This window comes from Microtus ochrogaster, chromosome 8 (assembly GCF_000317375.1).
Source record: "Microtus ochrogaster isolate Prairie Vole_2 chromosome 8, MicOch1.0, whole genome shotgun sequence".
NCBI lineage: Eukaryota > Metazoa > Chordata > Mammalia > Rodentia > Cricetidae > Microtus > Microtus ochrogaster.
This window is the reverse complement of record NC_022015.1, coordinates 38604948-38623427: the sequence shown is the minus strand read 5'-3', so window position 1 is coordinate 38623427 and position 18480 is coordinate 38604948. Positions and strand designations below refer to the sequence as shown.

Here is an 18480-nt window from a genome sequence, read left to right as displayed (position 1 = left end):
TCACATATAAAGCTAATTTATCAGTGCGAATAAGTCTTATACCTGTTGTTTTCGGGTAGGATATTTCCGAATATTGGCTCGGAAGAAAGGATATTTTTCATAGGTATAATCATACATCCATTCACAGAAATGATTTCCAATATCAAATCCCCTGAAAGAGAACAATGCAGGCAAGATGTGAGGCACACTGCAGGACCTGCAGGCTGCCTGAGCAGAAAGGAAGAATCTGAATGGGGGCTGAGGAGATGGCTCAATCCTGAAGAGCACACGCTGCTTTTGCTGAGGACCCATGACAGATCTGATGACCTCTCTGGCCTCCACAGGTCCTTGGCACTAGACACACACATGATATTCATACATACACATAAAATATATATTAAAAAGCTGAATGAGCCTTAAGTGGGATCTCTGGTTCCTAAGGTAGGCTTCTGGAGCAGACAAGAGAATGGCAGCCTTAATGCACAGACAATTAGATGAGCATCCATAGCAGACTGCAAACCAAAGTACCACCTGAATGCTACTTGCGCACCAGAGCACAGTGCTTCCTTGGCAATCAGTACTCATGTCAGGACAATCATCTTGGCACTCCAGAGAGAGAGGTAAACTGCTTGTGAGTAGTTGCTCCAACTGCTTGGGCAGGTCTGTGCTGACCTGCCTCAAGGGCAAAACACCTTCCTTTCTGCTCAGTGTGCTATTTATGCCTATAACTGCTCTGTATCACAGTAATGAAACTATATTGAAATCAGCATTTGACTGTAACACATTACCTGTAATTGTAACTGCTGTATTCAAAGTCAATGAGCATCAGCTTCTGCTTTTCAGAATTCTCTCGGCCGTCCAACAGTAAGATATTACCTATGAAAGATTTGGATGACAAGACATTTTTTTAAACACAAGGCTCAAATCCCTGGGCAACAATTGAGAGTGATTCTGGCCCTGAATCATTTCAGCTTTGGTCCTAAAGACTTAACAGAGTAGACAGAGTACAAATTGTCATGATGGCCTGCTCTAAGCAGGGAGGCTCCAGGATCTCTTGTTCCTAATCCCTGTCCTTCTGGGCACTCAGCACTGTCTAGAGCAGTACTTTCCAAACACCTCACAGTTTGTGTTAGGTTGCATTTGGTCTCCTTACCTGAATCTCCTGGAGCCTTGGGATTGGGTTGCCGTCACCAGATGGCCAACTGGGGCCCAACTGATTTGTCTCTGCATGCTGTTCCAACCCAAGAAGACAGACAATGGCCATGTTTCCTCCAGCAATGAATCTAGGTAAGTGTGTGACTGCCAGCCTGGTTGTACCAGCCCATTTCCCCTAGATTCCCTACTAATGTGTTCAGCAACTCAAGAGTGGGTGAATGGGCCTGGAGTTCCATCCTTTGCTAACTCTGGCCACTCTCCCTCTCCCAGGGTTTCTAAGGGAGCTAGTTTCTAGGCTCTGCAGTATACTCCTATTGCTTCCAAAAGCAAGAAAAACGAGAATGGGGCAGACACCCAAAACTGTACAACAAAATAAATGCAAGCTATCATTTCTATCCTTTCTACACTTGGTCATCAGATAATTCCTCTCTGGTGATGATGATCTGCATACCTTATTCACCCACCATCAGGCCCAGAAGGGTGTGGCTAACTTAGCACAAAGCTGCCCCTGAAATCTCTATACCCTGTTCTACCCAACTAGTGGGCAAGGAATGATTAGCTAATCAGAAAAGCACTTTAGCTCAAATTAATGGCTTATTGATGAGGAGTCTTCATAAGAAACTGATCTAGAACTAAAAAACTAGAGGTATGATTACCTAATCTCATGATCTGGGGGCTAGCCTGGGCAACATGGCAAGATGCTGTCTTGAAAACAAATAATAGCTGAGTGGTGGTGGAGCACAGATTTAATTTCAGCACCTAGGAGGCAGAGTCAAGAGGATTTCTGTGACTGAGGCTAGCCTGGTCTGTATAGTGAATTCCACGACAGTCAGAGCTACACAGAGAAATCCTGTCTCTAACTCCCTGCACGCACAAAAAGAAAATTCAAAACCAAACCAACAAAACAACAACAAAGCCCAGGATAAAGCCGCAGAGAAGGACTGTATTCATCTGTGTCAGGGCAGATGGAACATCAAAGCAACATAGGCAGACAGTGTGGGCAAAAGGAGCTGAGTAGTTGGATGTTTTAAAAACTATTATACCAGTACAATTCTGTGAGAGCGGCATACTTCACTGCAATTTTTCAAGGGAAGTGGTCTGAGTCTTTAGTTGTGTGTGTGTTATGGGAAGGTGGTTTCAATGTGTTTCATAGAGCCCACATGATCTGGGTCTTCTGCTTTGCAGGCTAAAGTAGGAATATCTACCAAAAGGAGTTACACATCAACAGGGACACGTAGCCTCATTCCAGATCTTTTGCTGATGAATACTCTACTCATTTTTTTGAAAACTTGTTTTTCTTAGTATAATCCAGAGGGTTTTCTTTGGTATAAAGCTCTAGCTCAATTTTACCCTTACACTTCACTGACTGGGTGCACTTTATTCCAGTATGCTAGTACACTTGTGCCACCATCTTGCATGGCTCATATACATACATCAGCTGTCTTTTAAGTATAACACAAGCCTTATCTTTAGCACACCATGGCAATTCTTACCTTCTTGACAGTCGTTATGACAAAATACAACCGGAGATCTAGTGTACTGCAGCAATGACCTAGAAAAAGAAAGCCTCACTGTTACCTCTCTAGTTCAGTAAAGTCAGGTGCACGCATGCACACTCACGCGGCCAGCAAAGAGCAGCATTCTAGCACTGCACACACTCGTATTCTGAAATCCATGTCCGCGTGTCTTGGCAGGGAGCCCCTTCAGCCTCTCTGCACTGCCAACTCTTCTCCACTGCAACTGCACACTCTGCTCATGCTATCCTAGCACACACACTGTTCCACATGAGCCTGCCCCGACTTAGAGCAGATGCCCCCAGAGTAGTTTCCTTCATGCATGTATCAGAACTAGATAATTGCTTTCTATCCAAATAATGTCAGAACTCTTTAAAGGTCTTGGTATCATTTCCACCTGGCATAGCACACATGTCTGCTCCAAGGCTCAGCAAGAAGACAGACACTTCAGAAACCAATCTCAAGGGTTTTTTTTCTCTTCCCCCCTCCCCCCCACCATAGTGTTTCTCTGTGTAGCTCTAGTTGTCCGGGAACTGGCTCTGCAGGCCAGGCTGGCCTTGAACTCACAGAGATCCGCCTGCCTGTCTCCTGAGAGCTGGGATTAAAGGTATATGCCACCTTTCAAATTTAAATTTCAAAATTAATGTCTCCCAGGATTTAGATTTAGTTTCCCATCTTTCTGGCCTACTACCTTCACCCATCATTCCTGCCCTAGGCAAAACCTCACTTGGCGATCTACATTAAGGGCTAATGGCTCAGTGAAATAAAATAAAATCTTAAAAAGACAAGCTCACCCCCCCCCCAAAGCCAGGTGAGGTAGTGTACACCTTTAATCGCAGCAGGGAGGCAAAAGCAGGCCAGTCTGAGTTGACACCAGTCTGGTCTACAGAGTGAGTTCCAGGACGACCAAGCTACACAGAGAAACCCTGTGTGGGGTGGGGGTGGGAGAGTGAAAGGGGAGAATGCCAATTCACCAGGATTTACCCCCAAGAGAATATTTACTCTGTGGATGAGGAGCTTACCAGCCCAGGGCAGCAGACAGAAGGCTATACTCACCTCAGGTTTTCAAGCTCCAGAGGCAGATTGTAAGCAAGGATCTTGTGCAGTTGCTGAGCTCTGGCCTCCCCACTAAATTTAAGTCTTAGCACCTGATTCAGGTACCTGTTATAGGAAAGACAAAGACCAGCGTTAGGCTCAGCAGGTGCATTCTCAGGCCCCACTCACATACCCAACTTCAGTCAGTCCCAAGCCCAAGGAAGCCCTGTGGTCTCCAAGAAAGACGGAGGGGAAGATTAGACCTACAGTTCTTAGGGAAGCTGGCTCTCCACCCACCCACAGCAATTTTGCAAAGAAGTCTTCTTTCTTGGTCCAGGAATTGATTGATTCATGCAAGAAAGACCTATCATGAGACACACATTGCAAGCGATGGCATGCACACCAATGATCCAAAGGGGCCTCTGACCGCCCTGGCAGATGAGAAGCACCCACTTCTGCTTACTGCCAAAGTCACCAGGATAAAAGAGACAAGGACCAAATAATTGGAACACTCACTTCTCCATTGTTCCAAAAAGCCATTTTGGTTCCTTATTGAATGGCATTTTCATTCCATGAAATGTGGCCATTTTCTCAGCTATTTCTGCAGAAATATCTGGTAAATGTAATTCTTCAGTGTCCAATCTCCGGCTCTGGAACAGAAAAGGGGGTTCAGATACTGACATTTATCATTGCCATCTAACAATTGTATTGAGACCACACCACATTAAAACCAAAAACCAATAGGGGTATATGGGTAAGTTATTCAAGCCTCAACCAGTGCACAAAATTTTCTTAAGAATGAGCATGCAGCCAGACATGGTGATATATGCTTTTAATCCCAGTAACTCATGAGCTAATGGCAGACAGATATGTGAGTTCAAGGCCAGTCTGATAATGAGAGCCTGTCCTCCATAAAAAAAGGATAGACAGCATCCCTACAGGTGATGACCCATTACGTTCCATGACTTCTACAGAGAGAAGCAGGTCTATCTCATTAAGAACCTGAGGAAGTAACTCCTTCAATGAACTAGAAACACCATTCTTGTGATCTCTATAGCTACAGTTGGTGTTCTCTCTCACTTGCCAAAACTGACAGCCTGTCTTCAGTAGTTCCCAGTACTCCACCAGCTGAATATCCTATAGAGGGCTGCCAACTGCTCCTGCTGTGTCCTTAGCACCACGGTTCACATGGAGCAGGCACGTGCTACACTAGGTGGACATGAAGGTCAAAACTTACCCTGTAGACACTATGCTGTCGCTGACATAACCTGAGGCCTGGCTCATCCTGACAGCCTTTCCACAGGTGTTCAAGGGATTCTATAGTCTAGGAAATCCTTTGGCTTTTCCACACAAGCTGGACCCCTGCAGGACTCAAGGTGGGGTCTTCCTGAAGCTACAAAGCAGCAGGCCTATGGCAGGAGTGCTGCCCAGCAAGAGAAATCTTGCTCAAATTCTTGCTTCAAAGACACAAGCTAGGTGTGTGATTTCATTCCTCAGTGCCTTGTTTCCTGTTGCACTGAGTAAAAATAACACTCAACTCTCTCAGAGTTGCTTCCAAGGTGAAGGAGATTCTACCAAACCCAGTGGAAAACTCAACAGTTAAGGTATTTGACACCTAGCACTGAAGCATGCATAGAAAGTCTCCTTGATTCTGGAATCTTATCCACAGCATTCAACAAGCCATGCTGTTATATGGACAGGGAATCAGCATTCACTAATCATATACTCAGGACTTCTGGGGGCAGCTCACTCAGCTTTCAAAAATGCCACTACAGCCAGGTGTAGTGGCGCACACATTTAATCCCAGCACTCAAGAGGCAGAGATAGGTGGATCTCTGTGAGTTCGAGGACAGCCTGGTCTACAAAGAGTTCCAGGACAGCCAGGACTACACAGAGAAACCCTGTCTTGAAAAACAAAAGTCACTACAGTCACATAAAGCACTTAACAAAAGGAACACACTCCCAGAAATGTGTCCTTAGATTACTACAACCATACAGTGTACTTAACAAAGCTAAGTAGTTTAAGCCTATCACACAAATTGTGTCTTAACCCATTGCTCCTAGGGCCACAAGGAGCAAAAAATAAATAAGTAAATAAGTAAGTAAGTAAGTAAGCAAATAAATAAATAAATAAATAAATAAAATACAAGAAAGATTAAATCAGGCACAAGAGAAATGATGCAACCAAGAGATCCAGGGCACGCCTATGCAGCTGATGCCAGACTTACACAGTACACAAGACACTCATTACAGGAAATTTTTTTGTGTGGTTTCAGACAATATCTCCCACTCTAGCCTGAACCTTACTATGGAGACCAGGCTGTGGTCTCCACATACAGAGATCATCCCACCTTTGCTTCCTGTGTACTGGGATTAAAGACATGTATAGCCTAGCCTTTCATGCCTAGCTTTCTTGCTTGTTTTATAGACAGGGTCTCAACTGTGTAGCCCAGGTTGATCTCAAATTTAAGGTGATCTTTTTGCCTCAGCCTGCTGGGATCACAGGTGTGAGCCACCAGTTTGGCTTAATCTTTTGTTTTCTTTCTTCTTTCCTTTCTTTCTTTCTTTCTTTCTTTCTTTCTTTCTTTCTTTCTTTCTTTCTTTTTAAAATTTTTTGAAAACAGGGTTTCTCTGTGTAGCCCTGGGTGCTCTGGAACTCACTATGTAGACCAGGATGGCCTCAAGCCCAGAGGTTCACCTACCTCTGCCTCCCAGGTGCTGAAATTAAGGCATAGAAGGAATACACTCATAATATGACAATAAAAGGTACAGCATAGGGAGCTCAGTGGTTAAGAGCATTGCCTGCTCTTCCAGAGGTCCTGAGTTCAATTCCCAGCAACCACATGGTGGCTCACAACCGTCTGTAATGAGGTCTAGTGCCCTCTTCAGGCATGCACGCAGACAGAACATTGTATACATAATAAATAATTAAAAAAAAAAGGTACAGCATATAAATATATAAGCAAGGAAGTCAATCATTCGTTATCAAGTATTATGTACTGTATTATGTGCTATATTTTTCTTTGTGTTTTTGGTAAGACATATTTTTTAATTTGGGTGACTTAAGCCATATATAGGAAAGTAAGAGGATAAGATACTACTAAAAAAGACAAAAATCAGTAAAAGAGGATTTCATGTAGCCCCGGCTACCTTGAACCTTCCTATGTAGCAGAGGATGAAGGTTCTTGCCCTCACTTCTTACGTGCTGATCTTAGAGGTGTATAGCCATGATGGGCAATAGTCCTGAAGAATTTACTGTTTATTTAGTTTGAACAGAGCCTCAGTTTTCAGTTTTTGCCTAGCTTGGAACTTCATATAGATCAAGATGGCCTCCAACTCAGAGGTCTGCCTGCAACTCCTTCCCAGGGGCTGGGATTAAAGGAAGCTGCACTAAGAGTTGTTTACGCTGCCAGGTGCAGTGTTCAAGAGTTGTCTGTATTCATTTGTATCTATGAATGCGTGTGGCCCTCTGAACTGAAGCTGATCCATGGCCTAGCCATTCTCCATTTGGAGAGTCAACCAAAGATTCCCATCTGAGCTAGGTGGTGGTGGTGGAGCACGCCTTTAATTCCAGCACTCAGGAGGCAGAGGCAGCTGGACTTTTGAGTTTGAGACTAGCCTGTCTACAGAGTGAGTTCCAGGACAGAGAAACATTGTCTTGAAAAACAAAAACAAAAAAAATAATTCCCATCTAGTTCAGAGTAAGTTCTGTGAAGACAAGGGTCACAGTGCTTTCTTCCTGCCATGACTCAAGGTGCTGTCTATGAAAATATGAATATACAGGGCTGTCCTGACCCTGTTTGCCACAGTTCACTGTATATCCAGAAGGATGCTAAAGGAAGTATATGCCAAGAGTTCCAGAATATCCTAGCCTATATCAGAAAACTTATATAAAACAAAACAAAAACAAATATCCAAAACCCATAAGCCTCAGGACAAGACAAAGACAGATAATACTGACTTCTTGGAAACAGAACTGGCCCAGAGCAGCAGGATAGGATGAGGAGACCTTGGACAGTGGGAAAGCAGAAACAAAGGCAGGCTGATAGAGACAAGAATAAGGGGCTGCAGTATGAATGCTGCTCCATTCCAATAAGGTGAAAAGGGAAATATTTAAGTGGCAGTAGAATGGTAAAACATTTGGTGTGTGTGTGTGTGTGTGTGTGTGTATTTTTAAAAGTTTGTTAAAGATGTATTTTTGTATGCACATCATTTTGCCTACATGTATGTCTGTACCACATGTGTGTGTGTGGTGCCCAAAGAGTCAGAAGAGAATGCTGGATCCCCTGGAACTGAAGTTACAGAATTTAGTTGTTAGCCATCATATGTGTGCTGGGAATTAAATTGGGGTCTCATCTGGAGGAGCAGATGGTGATCTTAACTGCTGGGCCATCTCTCCACATCTCTCCAGCCTCTCACATTTTAACCTGTGTAACTATGTCTATGTATTAAAGAAAGGTTACTATATATTCTTTAAATGCTAAGCATGCTACACAATCATTCTACCATCTCAGCTACATTCAACACATTTTCCTTGTCTTTACTTATGACCCAGTTTATTTACACAGATCACATTAAATTCCTTTTAAGACTTTATTTGCTTTATTTTCTGTGACTGTTTTAGCTGCATGTTATCTGTGCACATGTGCATAATCTGGTACCCACAGAGGTCAGAAGAAGGTGTTGAGTCCTCTGGAACTGGAGCACTGAGAACTGAATCCAGATCCTCAGAAAAGCAACAAGAGCTCATGGCTTCTGAGCTACCTTCCAATTATTAGTCCTCACATTTATAAATATCACATTTAGTATTTCAAATGACAGGATTTCAGACTTTTGCTGCTAGGAGGAACAGAGTTAACCTCTCACCTGTGGTTTACATAATCTTACCGGGATAAACTGCTCCAATCGGCCTTGGGGAAAGATGCCATAGAGTTTTGGCCCAAGTGACCTCTCAGCAAGAATGGCAAACATAACACTCTCCAGAACCATCGCTTCGGCCCCCTGGAACAGATGTGAAAAGAGCAGGGTTAGTGTTCTCCGAGGCAGGAAGTGCTTTCTTAGGAGCAGGTTCCTCCAGGCCTCTAGGCCACTCTTTAACATGGACAATGATCTCTGTCTGTCTGTCTGTCTGTCTGTCTGTCTGTCTGTCTGTCTCTCTCTCTCTCACACACACACACACACTCACACACATCACTCACACTCTCAACCTGTGCAGGATCTAGCTCACAGAATTATACTATATAGCTATTTAAAATTCAATTTAGGTCACTAGTTCCAAAAATACAATTTTCCCTACAAGTTAAGAAGAAAAAGTTAAAACAATACTTTGCAAAAAATACTTGAAGACAAAAAGTTTGGTGTTCTACTAAAAAAAAAAAAATTGTGCTAACACTTTTCGTTTGCTTGTTTTGAGACAGCAAACAAAACTGTCTGGCTGGCCATGAACTACCTATAGAGCAGATGATTCTCCTGCTTCTGCTGGGATTACAGGCATGTGCCACCATGCTCACTTTATTTGGTACAGGGACCCAACACAGGATTTCTTATATGCTATGTAAGAACTCTACCAAATGATCCCCAGCCCCAATCTGTGCACAGGCCTAAATGCCTATGGTTATTCCTATGCTGTTACCATGTGAACTATACCTTCAGGAGACAGTAGGTTATCTGCTAACAGAGGTCCCTTCTCATGTCAAACAATGCTTCCCAAAACAAGTCACTTTACAGTTCTAAACTGGGTTGAGGTCACTTTTATTAAGTGTGTATTTATTTTACAATCTGTTTGAATCTCACTCTTGGCCTCTCAGAGACACCACCATCCATTCTGGTGAAGATGACTTGATTCTCCATTGAGAGCCTCGTGTGCTTGAATGCTCCAAAGGTCTCCTGCCTAGTCTGTGCGTTCCAGGTTTTGAGTTTCAATTCTTGTCTCTGCTAAATTCTCCATAAAGCTGCTATGCATTTTAGATTTATTTACTTTGTGTTTATCAGCTTCTCTGCATAAATATATGTGCACAATGTGCATGGCCTGCTGCCTAAGGATGTCAGAGGCACTGGATCCCTTGGAAGTGGAGTTTTGAATGGTTGTGAGCCATCGAAGAGATGCTAGGAATTGAACCTGGGTACTCTGCACAAGAAACAAATTATCTTAACCACTGAGACATCTCTCCAGCCTTATCCCTCCTCCCATTTCCTATCTTTGGTCCTAATAACTTTTGGCTCTATAATAATTATGTTCAAAACCCATCCTTTTTTCCCAGGTCACATTCATTCCTCAGTCACTCCCAAAAGAGCAATTTAGGGCATGTGACTGTCAATCTGTTAGAGTGACAGGGTGAAAAAGCCCTTGACACTCACAGGTAACACTACCCATTTATTGTCCTAGGTAGTAGCTCAGATCCCATTAAAATTTCTAAAACTGGGTTGGAGAGATGGCTCAGAGGTTAAGAGCATTGCCTGCTCTTCCAAAGGTCCTGAGTTCTATTCCCAGCAACCACATGATGGCTCACAACCATCTATAATGAGGTATGGTGCCCTCTTCTGGCCTTCAGGCATACATGTAGACAGAATATTGTAAACATAATAAATAAATATTTAAAAAAAATTTCTAAAACTTTGTTGTCTATGGGCAGACACATGTCATGGAGCTGGTTCTCTCCCACTACATTATGGGAGCCAGACCTGTGTGCCAGTGCCCTCTACCCACTGAGGATCTCACTTGACCCCAACATCATACCAATAGATGTCCCCTTCTTCCCAGCTTTCAGGTGATTTTGATTACCCTTCGTTAGGAAATGTCCAGGGGGGGAATGGTCCCAAAGAAACATGCTTATGGCATTCACATTACAAAACTCAGGAGGGCTGGGGATTTAATTCCGTGGTGGAGCACTTGCCTACTGAGTACAAGGTCCTAGGTTCACTCCTCAACTCCAAAGGTTTAAAAAAAAAAAAAAGACAAAAATTTGACCTCAGAAATTGAGGACAAGCTCATTAGGCATGGTAGAATGCTACAGCTAATAAGACAAAAGAAAAAAGGGCTGCTTCCAAGGGTGTGAAAGTACAAAAAATCCTAAGGTCACTTCCCTGGTATACAGACAAATGCTTGTTTCTAATCCCCCACAATCAGAGTTTCACTATAATCTTGTATAATCCCCATATTAGGCTAATTATACCTTTCAAGGTTCAATCTGTATTTACTAATTGCAAGTGTGTGTATCTGACAATATACGTATATTAAATCGATCAGACTAAGTTAAGGGATTAGGTATCACACGGATTCATCTTTTTTGATAACATCAAATACCTCTGTTTAGCAGATGAAATGTTTTCATCGTTCATCTGACTCTCTTAACACATTGGCTTAGGAGGCATAGTCACTGCAGCCCTGTCTGACCTGAAGCCCGATACTGCAGAGACTCTCAGGGGAGCTCAAGCGAAGGCCCTCAAGGTGTCCTCTGCTGTAGTCCTCTCCCCTGTGGGCTGGGCGCAGTCTCCTCGGCACCTCTTACAGTGGAAACTGCAAAAGCAAGCAAAGCCTGACCATACCTGAACAAGAGGACCCTGGGGTCAGTTCTAGAGCAGGCAATCTACCAGGTATAGCTCCTTGTAGCAATATGCCATCTGTAGAACTCTCCCCAACACCTCCAGTTTCTAACTTCCAATCTAATCTTCTTTGTCTAAAAACCCAGAATTTTGTTAGATTAAAATGTGTTTCTCAGCCTTTCACACTGCAGAGTGACTGAAATGATCACAAGGGTTGAACTGTGTAACACATATATCCAATCCTGCTTCTTCCTCAAATTTGAAGTGTTACTTTTATACTTTTTTCTTGAGAAAGTCTTATGTAGCACAGACTGATCTTGAACTGGTTACAGCTAACCTGAACTTCTGATCTTCCTTCCTCTATTTCCTTCATCCTGGGATTAAAAGTATGAACCACCATGCCCAGTTTATGCAATGGGCTTGCAGACAGAATCCAGGGCTTTGTACACGCTGGATAAGCACTCTGCCTTTTAATTGAGAGAGAATGAGAATATGTGAGCTTGCACGTGTGGCTGCCCACATACCACAATATGGAGATCAGAAGACAACTTCTAGCCTTGGTTTTCTCTTTCCATGAGGGCACCAAAGACTGAGCTTGGGTCATTAGCTTAGTGGTAAGTTACCTTTAACCCTGAGTCATTTTGCCAGCCTTTCCTGTTTGGTTTATAAAACAAAATCTTTCCATGATAGTTCAAGCTACTCTTTTTTTTTTTAATTTAAAAAATTTTAATTTTCTTGCCAGGGGAGAGCGCGAACGCAGTCCCCCACAAATTATGCAGTAGAGTTACCCGCATTTAGGGAAATCACAGGCGTCAGCACATCCTGAGTGCAATGGATAAGCCTCGCCCTGGCAAAACCACCTTCATGGTCATGGTATCTCCCCTGCCAGGTAAGTATTTTTTTTTTAAGATTAATTTATTATGTATAGTGTTCTGCCTGTATGTGTGCCTGCATGCCAGAAGAGGGCACCAGATCTCATTACAGATGGTTGTGAACCACCATGTGGTTGCTGGGAATTGAATTCAGGATCAGGTTACTCTTAAACTCCCAATCCTCCTGCATCAGCTTCCCCAGTGCTGGACTACAGGCAGCACCACAATACCTGGTCTCATAATTAGATTTAAAGTTCAGTGAGTTCAGCACTGCTGATGTGTGTAACAGCACTGTTGCTGGGACCTGGATTAAAATTCTGTCTAGATTCCTGTGGAGGCCATCAGCCTAAACAAAGACATGTGCCAAGGCAAAGATATAAGCACTTCTAAGCCACCTATGTCTCCCTTGAAGCAAGTGAGCAGCAGGGAGAACCAGGGCTTGATCCACAGCCCACCCCTCCACGCCACTATCTGGGTCAGCCATAGGCTAGTGTTACTTTTTGGAGAAATCAATACCTTACCAATTTACTTTGTTTTTTAGGAAAAAAAATCTTTCTTTCACTCATTCAAAACACAAAATGTGGCCAGGAAGTGGCGGCACACGTTTTTAATCTCAGTACTCTGGAGGCAGTGGCAGGCGGATCTAGAGAGTTCAAGGTCAGCCTTGTCTACTAAGTGGATGGAACTGTTACACAGAGAAACCTTGTCTTGAAAAACCACACACAAAACAAAACAAACAACAACAAAAACAGAAAATATTTGGTACATATCTAGTGTTGAATATCAGGAAACCAAAGAATAAGCCCCACCAGGCCCCATCTGTACAAGATTTGCACAGAGAAATAGGAAATGACTAAAGTCAAGGCTATGATGGGACAGAAGGCTGGAAAGACGGGTTATGAAAGGGCAGGGATCTCCAAAGAGACAACACTGAACTGACCCAGGACCCAAGAGTGCAAGGTACAAATGAGCTATGGCTGTCCTGATGGAGGAAGTCTGGAGCAGTGAAGGAAGGGAGAGGCAGGGTGGCTGCAGCTAGACTAGGGTGACCAGGTCAGACAGGACCATGCTAAGCAACATGCACAACAAACACCCAGAGCAAAGGAAAAATCAGCCTGTTCATAAGAACTCCCACACTGGCCTTGTGGTGAGTGGCAACACTGTAAAAAGCTGCTAATGATACAACAAGGCTGTTGCACAGCAGCTGTGCTTACCTACAAAAGACCTGCACAGGACCCAAACCACTCAACATTCCAGCACAGGGGAGGGACTTACAAGACCACTCTCAGCTGAGGGGTTGTTAGTAGCTATGGCAGTTAATGGTTCCTGGGGAAGGGAGAGTCAGTTTTCTCCAACTATGCAGCCCTGCCTGGTTCTCCATACTCTAATGGATGGCCCACATCCAAGTAACCGCAGGCAGTACTAAGTGGACTCAAAAGGGGACAAGAAGGTGGGAAGAGGACACGGGTGGGATCTGGAGGACTGGAAGGGGAGTAAGGGATTAACAGGATTAAGATACATTATATAGGGAATGGAGAAATGGCTGAGGTTAAGAGCACTTGTTGCTCTTGTAGAAGACCTTGGTTTGATTCCCAACACCCACATGATGGCTCACAATCATCTTTAACTCTAGTTCCAGGACATTCAATACCTTCTTTTTTTTGCTTGTTTGTTTTTTTTGTTTTTTGAGACAGGGTTTCTCTGTGGTTTTGGTTCTGTCCTGGAGCTCTTGTAGACCAGGCTGGTCTTGAACTCACAGAGATCCGCCTGCCTCTGCCTCCCGAGTGCTGGGATTAAAGGCGTGCAACACCACCGCTAGGCTCAACACCTTCTTTTGACCTCTGAGAGCAACAAGTATACACATGGGGCACATGCACATACATATGCAAGCAAATCACCCCCAGACATAAATTTAAAATTTTTTTAAAGATATACCATATACAAGGATGAAAGTATAAAGGAATAAATTTTTTTTATTTTTTATTTTTTTAAAAGATTTATTTATTATGTATACAACATTCTGCCTCCATGTATGCCTGTATGCCAGAAGAGGACGCCAGATCTTATTACAGATGGTTGTGAGCCACCATGTGGTTGCTGGGAATTGAACTCAGAACCTCTGGAAGGGCAGTCAGTGCTCTTAACCACAGAGCCATCTCTCCAGCCCCAAGAAATTTTTTAAAAATTAGCATTTACAGGAGGCAGAGACAGGCTGATCTCTATAAGTTAGAGGTCAGCCTGATCAACAGAGGGAGTTCCAGGACAGCCAGAGCTGTTGATACAGCGAAACTCAGTCTCAAAAATAAAACTACCCCCCAATAGCATTTACCCAGCAACACACATAAACATTATACCCATCAATACTCATTCTCACAACTGTACAATGTTCATATATACACACACACACACACACACTCCATCTTATTTAAAAAGCAAGCAAGCGGCCGGGCGGTGGTGGCACACGCCTTTAATCCCAGCACTTGGGAGGCAGAGGCAGGCGGATCTCTGTGAGTTCGAGACCAGCCTGGTCTACAGAGCTAGTTCCAGGACAGGCTCCAAAGCCACAGAGAAACCCTGTCTCGGAAAACCAATAAAAAAAAAAGCGAGCAAGCTGGATACAACATACACACCCTAGTCCTCTGCTAGACTAATAGTCTAGTCAACATATCAAAACTTTGTCTTCTAAAAAGTACAAAGAACCAAAAGCTCTAACATTTCACATTACCTACCATTTGCAGACAACTGATTCAAATCTGGGCAGTGGAAGGAAAAAAATGGAAAAGAGAAGGTAATGACTGGCTTTGTGGAAGAAGCTACAGATCCTCCTGAGGGTCAAACAGGAGGAAAGCAAATGGCCAGGGGAATTCACAATGTAGCTGCTGCTGCTGGAAACAAGAGCTTCAGGGAAATGATGGGGACAAGTATTGGATAGGAAAGGGTGAACAGAAAAGAGAGGGGGGTGGGCTGGGGGGGGTGGATGGAAACAAAGTTAGACTTTTCATTATATCTATAAAGTTTCACTTCTGCAGTGGAGAACCCGCCCAGTAAATCGCTTGCCATGCATGCATGAAACTCTGTGTTGGTCCTCAGAACTCATATGAAAACGCTGGGGATGGTGGTACACACTTGTATCACAACGTCAGGCAAGCATTCTACTACTAGGCTGTAGCCCCAGCTTGTTTCTTCCTTTAAAATTTTATTTACTTATTAATATGTAGGTATTGTGTCTCTGTGTAGGCCTGTGCATATGTATGCCCACTGCCTGCAGAGGCCAGTAAAGGGTGTCAGATCCTCTGGAACTGGAGTTACAGCTGGTTGTGAGCTACCATGTGGGGGATGGGAACCAAACTTAGGCCCTCCGTAGAGCAGTCCGTGATCTTGATCTCCAAAGCCGTTCTTCTAGCCTCCTGCTTTTCATCTTTTACTGTGAAGCAGGATCTCACTAAATTAAATTGCCCACGCTGGCCCTCGACTCTCTCTGTAGGCCAACTTGTTATTCTCCTGCCTCAGCCTTCTAAGTAGCTGAGACTGCAGATCCATCTGCTGTTTGACTGAAATGGGGTCTATGTGAGCCTGACCTTGAGCTCATGCTCTCCTGCTTAAGCCCTCGGGTGCTAGTGTTGCAGTCAGATGCCGTTGCCTCCTCCTAGAGACAGGAAGGTCCCCAATTCAAATTTAAGCACAAACAAACAGATGTAGGAAGTTTTAGGATTTTTAGATGAGATCTCATTACACAGCCCAAGTTGCCAAACTCCTAGTAGCTTCAGCCTTCAAGTACTGAAATTACAAAAACAAATGTTTCAAAACAAACAAAAACCCTTGTCAATCTTAAGACTTATGAAAAACTAAAATAAAAATTTCATTTTTAAAAGAAAACTAGAAATTTCATCAGGAACGGGGCAGAGACTGCACTGAGGGGAAGGACATCTGCAAGAGCGCCTGGCTCCCAGGAGAAGGAGTGGAGGATGGCGACAGTAGGCTGAAAGAAGGAAGAGTGAACGTGCTGAATGCAAGGGAAAGATTGCCTCCACAGGGCAGCCAGTGGGAAAAGGCACAAAAGAACAGGGCTTGGAGTAGAAGGTGTCAGATAAGAGATAAGCAGCTGAAGAGCGAGAGATAAGCAGCTGAAGAGCGAGCTTCAGACTGCATACCTAGGGTGGGGACAGGAAAGCTGCAAGAGAAAACAGACCTTAGAATCCAGAGGTAAACCTAAGGGTGAAGCTCAGCAGGCACGGGTGAGGTGGAGTACCAGCATTCTCCAGAGCTCAACAGCTCAGGGGTTGTGGGTGCAGTACAGTGGAAGCTGGTACTGAGGTGGTTGGGTTCAGCATGGCAGTTGTTAAAGGTAAGCACAGAACAGACAAGTAAAGAAGAACTGAGGCTCTATGGAGGAGAAGGCCTTAGAAGCATAGTTGGGTCATCAGAAGGAGGGCTGATGGAATGAGAAGATAGCAATTTCTGAACTACGGATCTCCAAGAAGTCAAAGTAAGCTGGGAGGTTGGCAGAGGTGGATTGCTGAAGTCCTGCATGACAAGGAGGAGCCTGCCAGCTTCTAGAGACAGTCAGGGCACACATACTGGAGAAGACAGCAGAAGGAAAGACTGAAAAAGTTCAAGAGGGATGCAGTGGAGAACAGAGTATCTAGGCCACAGAATGACGAAAGGCAAAGGAGTGGACTCCAACAGGTTGTTGTAGAACCTTGACATAATGAAGGCAAGAAGCAGACAGACCAGAGACCAGGGTGAAGGGGAGGGGAACAGCATGTGAGCTTTAGAGAGCTGGGGTTTCTATTAGCAAATGTTTGGATGCAAGATGAAAGAAGCAGGGAGAGCAGCCCCAACTGTGAGAGGCGATAGAAAACCTCCTCCTCCTCCTCTACAGAGGGAGTGAGGGAAGGTCCTGAGGGACCTGGAGCAATTATCAGAAGAGGACAATTATTTTTGCTTTATGTACACATGTGTTTCTATGCATGCATGCACATGTGGAGGTCAGAGGACCATTTATGGAAGTTGGTTCTCTCCTTTTACCATGTGGGTTCTGGGGATAGAACACAGGCGGTCAGATTTTACAACAACATTTACCTGCCGACTCATCTCCCAAAGAGGCGAGATGTTAAAAGGACTCAAAGAGAACTAGAAATTAACTCTTCCATACTATGTGCACACGAACCTCAAAAATCACAGGGAAAGTCAGATTGTCTGTGGATCAGGTCCTGAGAAGCAAGGGGAGGGGGAGCTGAGATTCTCTCTGAGGATGGCATCTGAAACCTAAGGGAGGATTGAACAAAAACATGATGCCAGCGGGCAAAGCAGTGTACTGCTGGGATGGGGGGTGGGAGGCTCTACTACTGGGCTGCTACTGCAGCTGCAGTGTAACAGGGGAAGTAAGCAGGGTGGTGGGTGATGCACACTTTTAAACCCTGCACTTGGGAGGCAAAGACAGGCAGATCTCTGTGAGCTAGAGGCCAGCCTGGTCTACGGAGCGAGTTCTAGGACAGGCTCCAAAATGACAGAGAAACCCTGTCTCAAAAAACAAAACAAAATGAAAACAAAAAAACCACGCAAAGCAGGAAGCACCATGCCCCTGTTCAAAAGTTCCCAGGGATGGCCAGCTAGCTATGTCACATTGACCATGTTATACACACAAGCACCCCTTCCCTATCGGCCTAAACACAAGAGAATACTCATAAGATGCCCATTCTCCACACCTGGAGTCTCAAAGTTACCTTGAATGCACATTTTTCAGTGTTATATATTTAGAAATCCAGGAAGAAGCCTTTTCAACCTGGCTACCATGCCCAGGACAAGCACTGCCACTTCCTCAAGGGGAGAGTGCCAGTGTCTGGGCAATAATCTGCTTCCTAATGATGGTGTGGAAACATCCGAAAGTAGAGACGCTGCCAGAGAAGGTAGGTGCCTCCACATCAGAGCATCAGAGATTATTTCCTAAGCCTGCATCACTCAGCATCTCTAACACTACTCAGAAACTGCCACCACAGACAATTTGACTCTGTACCCTCAGGAGCTTGGAAGCCCCTTGTGGCTCAGCCTCAGTGAGCTCGCTCCAACTGGCCCAGAGCCTTTCTTTTGAGAAACATCAAAGATCAGACGTTTCCAAGGGCAGAGATCAGGCCTGTCAAACCACAAACAATTTGGTGAGGCTGGACACCACCAGTTTACAGCTCATGCAGATGAGAATGGACTCAATTACTTACTTGAAATTCATTTTCATTCTGAGCTTGTTCGGATCCCTCTTTATTACAGGACCTCTATGAATGAGAAAAAGCAAACACTTCTGGTGAGATGGAGCACACTGAGCAGGCACTAACTTTGCAACCACAGAACGGGTGTTCACAAACATCTCAGCTCTTTAACAAGGGCTT

General features: G+C 44.2%; 1 protein-coding gene and 1 non-coding gene across 4 annotated transcripts in view; both read right to left on the bottom strand.

The window, feature by feature from the left end:
* The window catches only part of Chka (choline kinase alpha), a 56302-nt gene that overhangs the window by 5188 nt on the left and 32634 nt on the right, over nucleotides 1-18480 (bottom strand). For 2 of the 3 annotated variants that reach the window (XM_026781163.1, XM_005351625.2), the window contains 7 exons: nucleotides 18313-18366; nucleotides 8571-8684; nucleotides 4200-4333; nucleotides 3705-3809; nucleotides 2628-2686; nucleotides 768-855; nucleotides 43-151 (listed from right to left, as the gene is read on the bottom strand). In XM_026781163.1, coding sequence (XP_026636964.1) covers nucleotides 43-151; nucleotides 768-855; nucleotides 2628-2686; nucleotides 3705-3809; nucleotides 4200-4333; nucleotides 8571-8684; nucleotides 18313-18366 — 663 coding nt within the window. The remainder of the gene's footprint in view (nucleotides 1-42; nucleotides 152-767; nucleotides 856-2627; nucleotides 2687-3704; nucleotides 3810-4199; nucleotides 4334-8570; nucleotides 8685-18312; nucleotides 18367-18480) is intronic. The other variant, XM_005351626.2, reaches the window with a different exon arrangement.
* LOC113456571 lies at nucleotides 11965-12122 on the bottom strand. Its single transcript, XR_003377337.1, has one exon. It is a non-coding gene; the product is annotated as a U1 spliceosomal RNA (small nuclear RNA).